The sequence below is a fragment of the Anastrepha ludens genome, chromosome 4, assembly GCF_028408465.1.
Source record: "Anastrepha ludens isolate Willacy chromosome 4, idAnaLude1.1, whole genome shotgun sequence".
Classification (NCBI taxonomy): domain Eukaryota; kingdom Metazoa; phylum Arthropoda; class Insecta; order Diptera; family Tephritidae; genus Anastrepha; species Anastrepha ludens.
The window spans coordinates 110,089,411-110,101,522 of NC_071500.1; the positions used below are offsets into that span (position 1 = coordinate 110,089,411).

Consider the following 12,112-nt stretch of genomic DNA (forward strand, 5'->3'; position numbering starts at 1 on the left):
TTTCATGAAAGATATCCCCAAAATTACATATCTTCTGCCACAGCCCGTAATATTCGCTCTTTTCATTATGTGTGTATATGTAGGTGCATGTAAATATATGTAAGGCATGCACATATTCCTAAGTAATACCAAACTTTCTGCTTCAGCAATTTGGCAACCAAAAATATTTCATATATAAATACTGACTCACATCCTCACACTTTGCCTTTACACTTCCACGTACATTATTTACTTTGCCACACTTTCCTTTACATTTTAGTAACATAATAAATTATGACATTTGCCATTAAATCATTAAAATATACCTTTACGTATTTTTCATTCAAATATTTGCTTATATAAAAACTAATACCTCAGCAAAACACCTTCGCAAAAGCCAGAGCCAGTTTCACATTTCAGTTTATGTGGCAAAATTTAATGAGTGCATTGGGTTATGTCCTTTAACCGAGCAGTGAGCTCGAGATTTTCTGGGTTCATTTTCTAACTATTTTAACAGCCCCACTCTCCCGCCTACACATCTCTCCGGCCTTTTTAAGCGATAATAATATGCAAATGATGTCTGTGGGCAAATACTGTTACACTGTAGGTGCGTGGGTGTATGTGGAGCCTTATATTATACATAAAAGTAGCAGGAGCTTCAGTTTGGTAAATGCCGAGTTACTGCCAAAAATACATAAATTCTCTCAATGAATTTCTTTTTCGTTTTTTGCGTGGCTGTGAAGTTTCTGAGGCACTTTATGTTTCACTGTAACGATCAAACAAGATGGCAGATTAAGTTCCCTTGAAGTGCTAATCATACTTTTATGGGAAATTTTATGAGTTGTTTTGTATAAATTAAGTACTTTAGTTGGTTATTCTGTGCGAGTGGAAGCATAGACTTGTAAATATGTAGGCCAAGTAGTAATATTTAATACATTGTATTTTGTGTGTTTAAAGTAATAACTGAATTTGGTGACTGTCATGCTGTGAAAAATCCATAAAGATTCTGACTTACTTTATAACTTTTTCGAGCGCTGTTTGATTCCAAAGGTCACATGCGTGACTTTACGCTAACAAAAGGCGCTCGTACATCAGCTTTTCAGATATCCTAGAAGAGCCTTTAACGAATCAAAGAAAATGTAGAAATAATCATGGCATACCTCAACTATTAGGACGTATAATAAAGAAATTAGTATGGTGAAAAGTGATGGAATTTTGACTAAGATGAACTAAATACATTTATCAATATCAGATTCAGAAGAAAAGCTAATCCGTATGGAGGAGAACGAATATCAGAAATATGTAATATCTTCGACGCTGTAGAGGGTTATAATTTTGAAGTATTAATTGATTTCTTTTACTTGCAAAGTAATTACCCAGTATTGTAAAACCCTATAGGGAATACCGCCTTGATGAAACAGTTCCTGGAATATATTGAGAAAATTCAAAATACAAGTTTATTCCTCAAAAGTGATATTATCGCCGTCAAAAAAATCACCCATCAACTGCAACGCACTTTTGCCAGCATTTGATCCAGCTCTCGAAACATTTCTGAAACTATATATTCGGTATAGCCATCGGAGCCGTCTTCCTCGTAGTGGTTTTTTGACTCGATCAAACAGAGATACATCGCAGGAAGCCACATCAGTGGAATTCGATTGCTGGTGAACGGTATTCGTTCGTTCATTGGTAATACTGGCATTGTGCGACGGTGCGTTGTCGTGGTGAAAAATCCACGAGTTTATTTCCCAGAAATAATTTCTTTTTAAGCAACTTGCTTCTCGTAAACGTCTCATAACGCAAAAATAACAGTCCTTATTATTGGGCTGACCTCCTAGCAAAAATTCGTGGTATAAATAGTTCATAAAAGCCTACAGTATCTTTTTTTACTGAAAACGACGTTTTTTTTTATCTGGGTTCATGCAACGCTCTCCACTCACTCGCTTGAAGTCTGGATTTAGTGTAACACTCATAAGCCTATGTATCGTCCCCAGTAATGATGCGTTTGACGAATGTTGTAAATCATGTCTTTGGCCATATCAACGCGGTAATTTTTTGCATGAAATTTTGTTCCCAAACGACCTACAGCAACCCGGCACAGACGCAAATCATTAACTACACTGTAATGAACGGATCCACAAGCAATGCTCAAGTCAACTCTTTGATGGTTTCTTTGCGGTTATTGAGAAACTTTTTTTTTCTCTATATTGATATTTTAGTTTGAACTTGGCCGAAATCGTCTTAAGGGGTTACATGGGTTTCGTGGGCTCAAAAAATCGATTTTGTTTTTTTTTTGGTAGAAATTAATCTACAACATCTCAAGAACATTATCCTAAATGTTCAAGTCGATCCGAATGATAGTTTCGGAAATACAGCCTTTGACACTACAAGCCACTTTTATTGTTACTCAAAACTTGAAACGCGTTTTTCTCGGAACCGTGTTTTCAAAGTCGTTTGTCAAATGTTCTCGAAAACTACTCAACACATCTTCATGAAATATTACACAGGTGTTCGAGATACAATTTACTCGGGCTTGAACGACGGATTTTGTTTTTTTTTTCAATTACAACTACTTAAAAAAAAAACAAAATGTCAAGCAAATTTGACCGAAATTTTCATTTATTTGGAAAAATTCCAATTTTTACTTTTTTTTCTTTCCTTCGTTCAAGCACGAGTTTATGGTCTTAACTAAAACACTTATTTTTGATTTTTCATTTTTGATGATCAGGAGTTATGCTAGTAACACGGATGCACCTTGTTTTCGAGGGGTCACCGGAAATGACGTCACAATGGAGGAGTTTGAATTTTTTTTTTTGTTTTGAAAATTTCAGAAATTATTCTTTAAATATGTATATATAAGGCAGAAAAAAGTTTGAATTAAATAAATAATTTTTACATAGAAAAAAAAATATTGGAAATAGGCACTTTTTTACCCGACGAAACCCATTTAACCCCTTAATGGGCATTCTATATATTATAGAGAATTGTGCACCGACCTCGCGGGATTTGATTCTGCTTGACTATTTGTTCTTAATAAAAGTCAACTTAACCAGATCGTGGCATAAATTTAACCAGTTTTAGCAAAGTCATTGAAATTTTGTCGCTTCAGATCCGTTTCACCAGGCGAACAGGTAATAGAAAACCTTTCATGTGCCTTTAAAGTAAAACAAAAAAAAAACAGTTTTTAAAAACCTTGTTACAGCTTGTTTTATTCCATTTCATCAACGTCTCGAGTTTATTGGACAAAGGCACAATTTCTGTCAATTAATATTTTTAATTAAATTATATTAAATTGATTATATTTATTCTAATATACATCACAAAAGCCTTTCGGTTGAACTATTTTGAACTATTCGAAATTTATTACTACATAATTCGAAAACGAAAATTCCCATATTTACATTTCCCAAAAGCTGCATTAAAAATAATCAAAAACTACTTTCCTTTGTTTTCCAGGCATTAAGGATCCCAATTTGGAGAGGCATACTAAAGGTAGGCAAATATTTTTGTTCAATCCCTGTCCAATTTTTGTTTAGCTCGTGGTTTGCTAATTTAAGCAAATTCTTACAAATTTATTAAAAGTAATAAAATTACAAATTGAAAAATTAATTAAAAAGCCACTTAAACCATTCGAGTGGAGCTCAAGAGCGACGAAGTAAAAGAATCAAATGAAAGTGGGGGTATTGGTAGGGGATAGGTGTACGAGAAGTGGTAGTGGCAGTGCATGTGAAGAGGTGGTGAAAATTTAAGAGGCAACAAATTTAGATAGGAAAACAACAAAGATACAATAAAAAGGATAATGCATGCGTGGTACAAGGCATTGAAAAGGGGGTATTGTGGGCGAGAAATATTTATATGCACAACAAAACAGATATGTGTGGCTAAGTTCATTCGAGCAGAACCAGCAGCTACATTGCCTCGTTGTATTTTTGTCAGACAACAAAGCAAGCCACAATAACTATAAATTCCGAGTGCGCCAAGTTAGTGGCTTACTTACCAGAGAGGCCACTAAATACCAAATAACCACTGCAGCAGTGCAAGGCATGCGGGGGAATTAGTGAAAGGGCTTCCTCTCATACGTACGCATTTATGTGCATTTGTACGTCTGTGCACGTTGCGTAGCGTTTTAAATGCAATCAAGCTAAAAATTAATTAAATTTGCCTTCGAAAAAGCTAAACAGCCAAAATAAGAGGGGTGAATCTTGTAGTAGCGACGGACGCTTGTATGATGAAATTAATTCGAACGTGCAAAATTAAATTGAAACATTTAAAACAAGAAAATGCGTGCATAAACGACATAAACGACGTATCCTTGCCAACATCAACTGCTACTGCGAAGGATATTCTTTTACACATTCGCACACATACACACATTTACTCGTAGAGGTTTAACCCTTTTACGAACGAAAACACATTTAATGCCACAGGAGCATCATATTGTCGTGGCGGTGGGGGTAGAAGAAAAAGAAATTATTGTGCGAATTTTATTGGTATGCCACCTCGCACCACCCGCACTTCACCTCATCTCATCTCACCTCAAGTCAAGTATGCTCGTATGCTTGCCCTTTTAATAACCTGATAAAGTGATACTTGAAGACAGACAGTCAAGCGCTTACTTGGGTGAGGGGTGAGATTTAATTTTTGAGCAACCATGAAAATATTTACCTACATAGAAGCCAGCAAAGTTATGGACTGGTGGTTGGGCGAAATGAACGCGCAGTGAAGATCAGCTGTGAGCACTTGAAAAGGGCGTAGGGGCGCTGCAAATATGTTTGGTAAAAATCATGACTTTAAATTTATTTTCTTGAATTATGACGGATATAGGATGCGTGACGCCTGCGGATAGGCTGCATTTTTTATCCTTGCAGATGTACAATAATATTTTGAACTGGAGGAAGTTAGTTGTTTGAATTATATTGCGGAAACTCTCGGAGAGATAAGAGACACCTGCTGACAGGCCACATTTTTTATCTTTTCAGATATATATTTTTAAATTGGAGAAATTTAGCTGTTTCTTTCATAGTGTGAAAGCTCTCAGAAAGATAAGAGACGCCAGTGGATAGGCTTCATTTTTTATCTTTTCAGATATGTTTTTTTTAATGGGAGAAAGTTAGCTGTTTCTTCCATTTTGGGGAAGCTATAGAGATGGGGGGAAATATAAGAGACGCCTGGGGATAGGCTACATTTTTTTCCTTTCCATGATTTATAAAATAAAATGATAGATACAATTTTTTTGAACTGGAAAACCTTCTCTATTTGAATGATTATTTGGAAACTCTCGGGAAGATAATTTATAATATAATTTTTTTTTTCAATGATATATAAAATAAATGATAAATACATTTTTTTTTAACTGGAAAACTTTCTTTATTTCAATAAATATTTGGAAACTAACGGAACAATAAGAGACGCCTGCAGATGGCTAAATTTTTTTATCGTTGCGGCCAAATCTTAGTTGCTTTATTAATTTTATGGGAACTCTCGAAAAGATAAAATCCACCTGTGGATAGGCTACATTTTTCTTTACAGAAACTATTTTTTGAACTGGAAAAAGTTAGTTTTTGATTTATTTTGTGGAAGCTCGCGTATTCTGCGTGCTAGAAGAGAAGAGACGCCTTTGTAGTTACTAAATTTTTCTTGAATAGATATTATTTTTTAAGAAAAGTTAGCCTTGATTCACATTTAAGCATTTTTGGTGGCTGAAAGAAAGGGACAAGCTAATTTGTTCGTTCTATTTTGACTGTGAAATCTTATGAATTTTCTTTTAATGTTACTCAGGGTTTTAAAGGGAACTGAGTAACAGAAGTTAAAAAAAAAAAATAAAAAATTTCAGATATGCGACAACATGATAAATTGGTTAATTTGGTTTTTTCATCCCATAACTCTTCCATTTTCATTTAAAGTTATCACGTTGTTTTTAAATAAATAAACGGCGATTAATCAGTGTGTGACGCCTTTGCATAGGCAACATATTTCTTTATCCTGCTGGTGGATGCTTTTTATTGGCAGGAAATGCCACGGCAATCGAGAGAAACGGTTATCAAAAGAAATTTTAAGAGTAAAAGTCCTATTTATGTCATAACGTAAGTAGGCATATGTCATAAATATAATGGCATACCATATTAAAGTTTTTATTAACTACTCCACACTTTAAATTCTTATAAAGTGAATCTAAGGTTTCAATTACATGTCTGCGTATTTCGTTCTACGTATGTATGCCACGCAGATATATTTGTTTGTCCATACCTATTTTCGCTGAAACTGAAAACATTTGCCTCTAAATGCATTGCCAATAAATCAAAGTGAATATTGCAGTCTGAAGAGAAAATATCGACTAAATTAGGCAATAAATAGTTAGCGGTAAAAGAGCAAAGCAAATATCGACAAACAAAGCGCACACAAATAATGTATCTAGCCCAACTAGCTGCTACATCAACTCAACACTAAGGCTCCTGCGGATTTCTGGTACTTTAAGAAAACTTCAAAATTGCAACGATTGCAAAATTGCTAGAAAACTATTTTGTTGCCAAAACCAAAGCAAAATAAGTGCTTGAGAATTCATTGTTTGTTTAACAACGTTACGACAAACAAAATACAAAGAGAAGCTATCGAAGCATCGCAGAGCACTTGGGGGAGGGCAGGTGTAATAACAAAACTGGCAGGCAAAGTCTAAAAGACGCCGCAACCGCAGGCGCCAACTTGAATACTGCAATCTTTCGATGTGTATGTGAGTTTATTGTAAATAGAGGCATATGTGTATGGGTGTGTGGGTGGAAATTTTTGATGCATCCACAGCACCGCCTGCGCCGACAAGATTCCACACAAAAGAAACACGAAAACTTCAAAATACGTCTTCTTCGTCTACGTCTCCCATCCCCTCACTGCAGTTTTTCTCAACTTTTTGTTTGCTAAGTTAAAGTAAAACCAAAGGAATTCAACTAATAAAAATCATCCACTCAAGTGCGAAAAAATCGCGAAAAGCATCATCAAATAATGCTAACGTTCAACACACGCCCCACCCCCTCTGATGCTCACGCTCGGGCTCGTCGGCTACTGTGGTTGCTGCCAGCGCCTTTTAGTCGAATTTAAGTTACAAAGACAAATAGAAAAACGAAAAACTTTTGTAATGCTGAAAATCAAAATGTTGGTGTGGCAAAATGGAAAATGAAATGAGTTGGTAGGTAACTACAGCAGTCAACCAGCAGGGCCAGCATAGAGCGATCGAAGATGCTGGAAAAAGTGTGAGTGGCGGCTGGAATTTAAACATATAAAAGTATGTGGCATTTCGATTATGGGACCGACAATATAACGAAGCAGCCATTGAGACTGAGTACACATCTACACACGCACACACATGCACTTGCAGAAGCGCTGCCACTGCTTACCAATATCTTCTCGATTTACTTGATATGCCATATTCGACTGAATCTTCGCTGTGCTTACTTGTCCTCGCCGCACGCGCCTTATTCGACCACACACATGGCCGTGCAACCTCTCTCTGCGCTGGTCGTTGGAGCGGGTGCAAGGCACTCGTGCTTGCATCACATGTACGCGTTGCGTTGGAAGAAAGCAATTTTCTCCCATTGTCGTTTGCTTTGCGTCGTCTGCCGTTTGCAGCACTCCTCTGCTTCTTTTTTTGCATTTACTTCTTTTTATTTTATTCATTTTTTCGGTAGTCTGGAAATTTGGCACAATGTGATGTGCGTGTGTATGTGTGTATGCGTGTGGTTGCATATCTACTGATGAACTCTCGTAAACACTTTATTAAATGCACTGGAATAATATTGTAATACTCGTACTTTATTTGTTGTACAACAAAAGGAATGATTTGATTAAGGCGCGGTGAGTAGTCGCACTTTGGAATCGATTGGTCAGACAAGCACTTACTTGAACTCACTTATTTAGCGGGTTATGCGAGATGTCTGTGCGAGATCTTACGCATCGTTGAGCGAAGTGATTGCTTCAGAGCATCTAACGAGTTTTATTAAGATGTTAGAATAATTTTCAATAGTGAGTACGCTGGCAAAATATTTGGGTAAGTGGACACAGGCTATGCATTTTTATGAGTTAAAGTAAAACAGAACGGAACGAACCTTAAAATAGCTAAATTCAGAGTTTTGGAATATTAGTAAATATCTGCTTATCAACAGCTAAGTTCCCGAGGTTTAAGCCACACTAATGTGAGGCCATTGATATAATGAGTGCAGACTTAAAATTCAAATTTTAAAATTTTCAATTTTGGTTTTTTTTTTTGTTCTAGACAACTAGCAGTACTCAGACAACATTAAGTATATTGTACTGCACTCGGGTTCCCTTTTCAATTTTCTTTAAATCTATCCTACTTTCAAAGAAATCTGTGTAGAGCTTGTTGTGCCAAGGAACCAAGGTGATTGCTTCTTAACACATCGGTGCCAAAGACCTGAAGCCGGGTTCGAGCGAAGGCCAGGTAGATGCACAGAAAGTGGCCCGCCGTCTCATGCTCCTCTCCATATGCTGAGCAGAGTGCACTGTTAGCTGCCTACCTTTTCCCTATGCTTAACTTATAGAAAGTGGCCCGTCACCAGTCCAACCAGTTGCCTACAGTCCCTTCTGTTTAATGACAGGAGTAGCTGCGATAGTCAGTCGGACATGACAGGCAACATTCCATCTGCCGCCTCTGTCAGCTCGCACAAGCTCGCACAAGCTCGCTTGTGGGTTGAAGTAGCACCTTTCCTAACCATGGCTGCAGAAGGGAGTGGCAGAACGGGTTCCAGGCCAAAGAAGTTGGCCTTAGAGCCCATCCTTTTTCACTCAATACTAAAATTTTTGTACTTCTAACAAAGCAAGGCCTGTACCTCGCATACTGCAGTACTTTTTGAAATGAAAAACAAAAAAATGCCGGGCCACCGTAGCCGAATGGTTTAGTACGCGACTATTATTCGGAACTGTCCGGGCACGAATCTCCGTGCATAAAACACCAAATGGTAGAAAACGTTTTTTCTAATAGCGGTTGCCCCTCGGCAGGCAGTGGCAAACCTATGAGTGTATTTCTGCCATCAAAAAGCTTCTCATAAAAATCATTTGTTGTTTGGAGTCAGTGTAGAATTGTAGGCGCCTCGAATTGTGGAACAACATCAAGACGCACATCACAAGTAGGAGGAGAAGCTCGTCTAAAAACCCGAAAAGGGTGGATACCTGTGTGAAATATGATGGAATACATTTTTTGGCGCATATTTTTTGAAATTTTACTAACATACACGAGACTGAGACTAAATTGCTTGAGGAGCTGCACTCCAGGTGTCAAGTCATTTACTTTTCAGATGACTTTCCACTTATTGTTAAAGAAAAGTGTTTGTGTACTCTGTACGAGTTAACGTAAGTCAATCAGTTCTCTAACTATTCAACCCAAAGTGCATTACTAGCGCTTTTTGGGAAGCTGAATCTTATCCGAGATATAAAGCTGTCGTGAAGACTAGATAGAAGACTTAAGACCATTAGATATATTTTATAGCCGTAGAAGGCCATAGGTAACCATCGCATCTACCGCTAATATTGACTTTATCTAAATACCAATATGTTGGAGGGATTAATATGGAAAATATCGACGCTATAGGCCACTTCTAGAACAAATATTGTACCTATAGAGCTACAAGTGTAGTTCAAACTGTGGACAATCCATTACATTAAGAGTCTTCGAGTTCCTGCCGCTACGTTGATTCAAGTGGGCCCTTCTGCAGCGGCACCCACTTAATGAGGAACTGAGTACGGTATTTTGGCATAGGGCATTAATTTGGCTAGTAGAGCATTTGAAAACAAAACCCTGTGAGCCGGATTACAGAGTGTTCAAAGTTGGACGGAAATCATTGTGAATGCGGCTTCTGTAAAGATCTTCAATTATAATTATTCTTCGATTTCAGATTATCGTAGTATTTCTTAGAGAAAAGTAATCGTTATCAAAGTGGTATTTCATTAGCGGAAGACCTTTAAGAAGACAAATATTCATTCCAGTAACCATGTGGTAAAAACAGTTATAGGCGCTGCAATAATGAGGTCAAAAATATTCGGCTTTCCTTTAATTAGGTCCACAGAGACTTCGCGACAATCTGCAGCAGTCTAGTTAGGAAAGCTTTGAGGTAGTATTTCGCCGCAAAGAGAGAGCGAGTTTGCCCTTGAATGCCTGTAGTCTTCTCTTTGAGAAGTGCGCCTCGAGCGCTGGGCAAGAAAATACACTTGCAGAGTTGTAAATTTATTTTGTGTTTAGGTGCGGGATGGAGGGAAGGGGACAAGCTTGTGAAGCTGCATTCTCCGGAGCCCACCGCTGCACCATTCATTAGTGGTAGGTGTCTTAATCACACACAACCAGTTGAGAAGCCATGTGACAGGATCCCATGAGTGACTTCTTCAGTTTTTCCATCGGTTGTTTCTTAGGCTATTTGGTTGATGATGAGATGTAAAAAATTCAGCATCTACTTTTCTGCTGACTTAGTTTGAAGAGGCTAAATAGCAGATGTGTTCCACCCCCACTCTATTTTTTCCGGTTTCTATTCATGTCTGAAAACCTTTATAGTTATAAAATTTATATTTATCCTTTCGAAATATTTATTACAGTACTCATCAGCTAACTATCTCCAATCGTTCATCATTTGAGGATATTTCTCATTCCTATTTGCTTGTCTGATTCTAACTGCTGTTTAAATTTTAATATCACTCTAGAAAGTGGTTACCTAATTATTTAAGTCAGCCCCTTACGACAAGCCTTCTACTCCAAACTAACACCAGACCCATTTTTTTCCCACCTTTAGCTGCATCTTAGATTATGCCAGATCTTTGAATTGTGTTTTGTAATTGGACTTACGGGCTTTTAAAGCACTCAATCCACAATAGATGCCTCAAAGCTTTTTGAGGTCTTGAATCTGTTACTTTTATAGCAAACATTTGTAATTTTGTGTTACCTAAATACTTCAATAAGTTCTTCGAGCTCCGACTTATCATAAGGGCATCCCCAGAACATGTTTTCTCTTATCGCAGGCTTTATATTCACCCACACCAGTCCATGCAATTTATTTAATTATGAAACCATAGAGTCCACCTGCATAATCATTTTAGACTCAGAGTTCAATGGCAATGCAAAATCCTAATAATTGGCCTCCATTCGCTGCTTAAAGCTTTTGATAATACAAAGCCTACTAATTCAACTCTTCACATTTTCGCACAGTCAATAGCCTCAAAATAATATTACGTGAACTGTTTGATTTATGTATTGTAGAAGCCCGACGACCAGCCGCAATTATTTGAGGTAGCGCAACAACCTTGCGACCCGTCAAAAGTTCAATGCATTCGGCATAGATTGTTGAGCTGAAAAATCAAATAAAACTCCACACGTACAAAAAACAACATACATTTCTGTTGCAAAATTATTGCTGTGCCACTTGGCAATAAGCCCGAATTGCAGAAAAAATTATTCTCTTTCACAGGAGTTTTGGTGGCCGGACGCAATCAATTACAATTACAACAACACCAACTGCTAATAGTCGTATTTGAAGAATGCTTCATAGTTCAATTGCAGCTCTGGCTGGAATTGCAATAGTAACCATTTTGCGTTTTATGCCCAATATTCCTTTGAATGCGAATGTAAGCAAAAACATAAAATTACAAAAAGTGACCCACTTTGTGGTAGCAACCGAGAGCCCGAAGAAACACCAATAAATTTTTCAATCAATACTTCAATTTCGCATTATCCCGGCGCTTCATATATTGATGATTAAGTGCTGCAAATGGGATAAAGCAAAATCCAGTTAGCACGGCGGGTACTAGGAAAGGAAGCCCAAGCTGGGGTACCCCACATAATGTCAAAGCATTCAAGCCACTATTGGTTGCGCTGTTGTCCTTGTTGCTTGATTGCTTGGACGTACATACATATATTGCTGTTGTTGTTGTCACCTTGTGGCGTTGCAGTCCAATAAAATAATCTAATTATCCCATAATAATTTGCCTGCAGCCAATCGAGAGCGGTTTTTGCCTGAATGACGTTGACGGTAACTGTACCAACGGTAGCGGCGCAGCAGCAGCAGCAGAAGCAGCAGTCATTGTAGGGCCCAAAGCGCTGCTGGTAGCAAGCGCAACAATAACAACAACATAGAATTTGCTGGCAAAC

At 37.6% G+C, this 12,112-nt stretch overlaps 1 protein-coding gene across 1 annotated transcript in view; it reads left to right on the forward strand.

The window, feature by feature from the left end:
• Positions 1-12,112, forward strand: part of LOC128861954 (uncharacterized protein DDB_G0285291) — a 111,516-nt gene that overhangs the window by 44,894 nt on the left and 54,510 nt on the right. Inside the window, exon 2 of the mRNA XM_054100328.1 lies at positions 3,436-3,471. Within this exon, the coding sequence (XP_053956303.1) occupies positions 3,436-3,471 (36 nt within the window). The remainder of the gene's footprint in view (positions 1-3,435; positions 3,472-12,112) is intronic.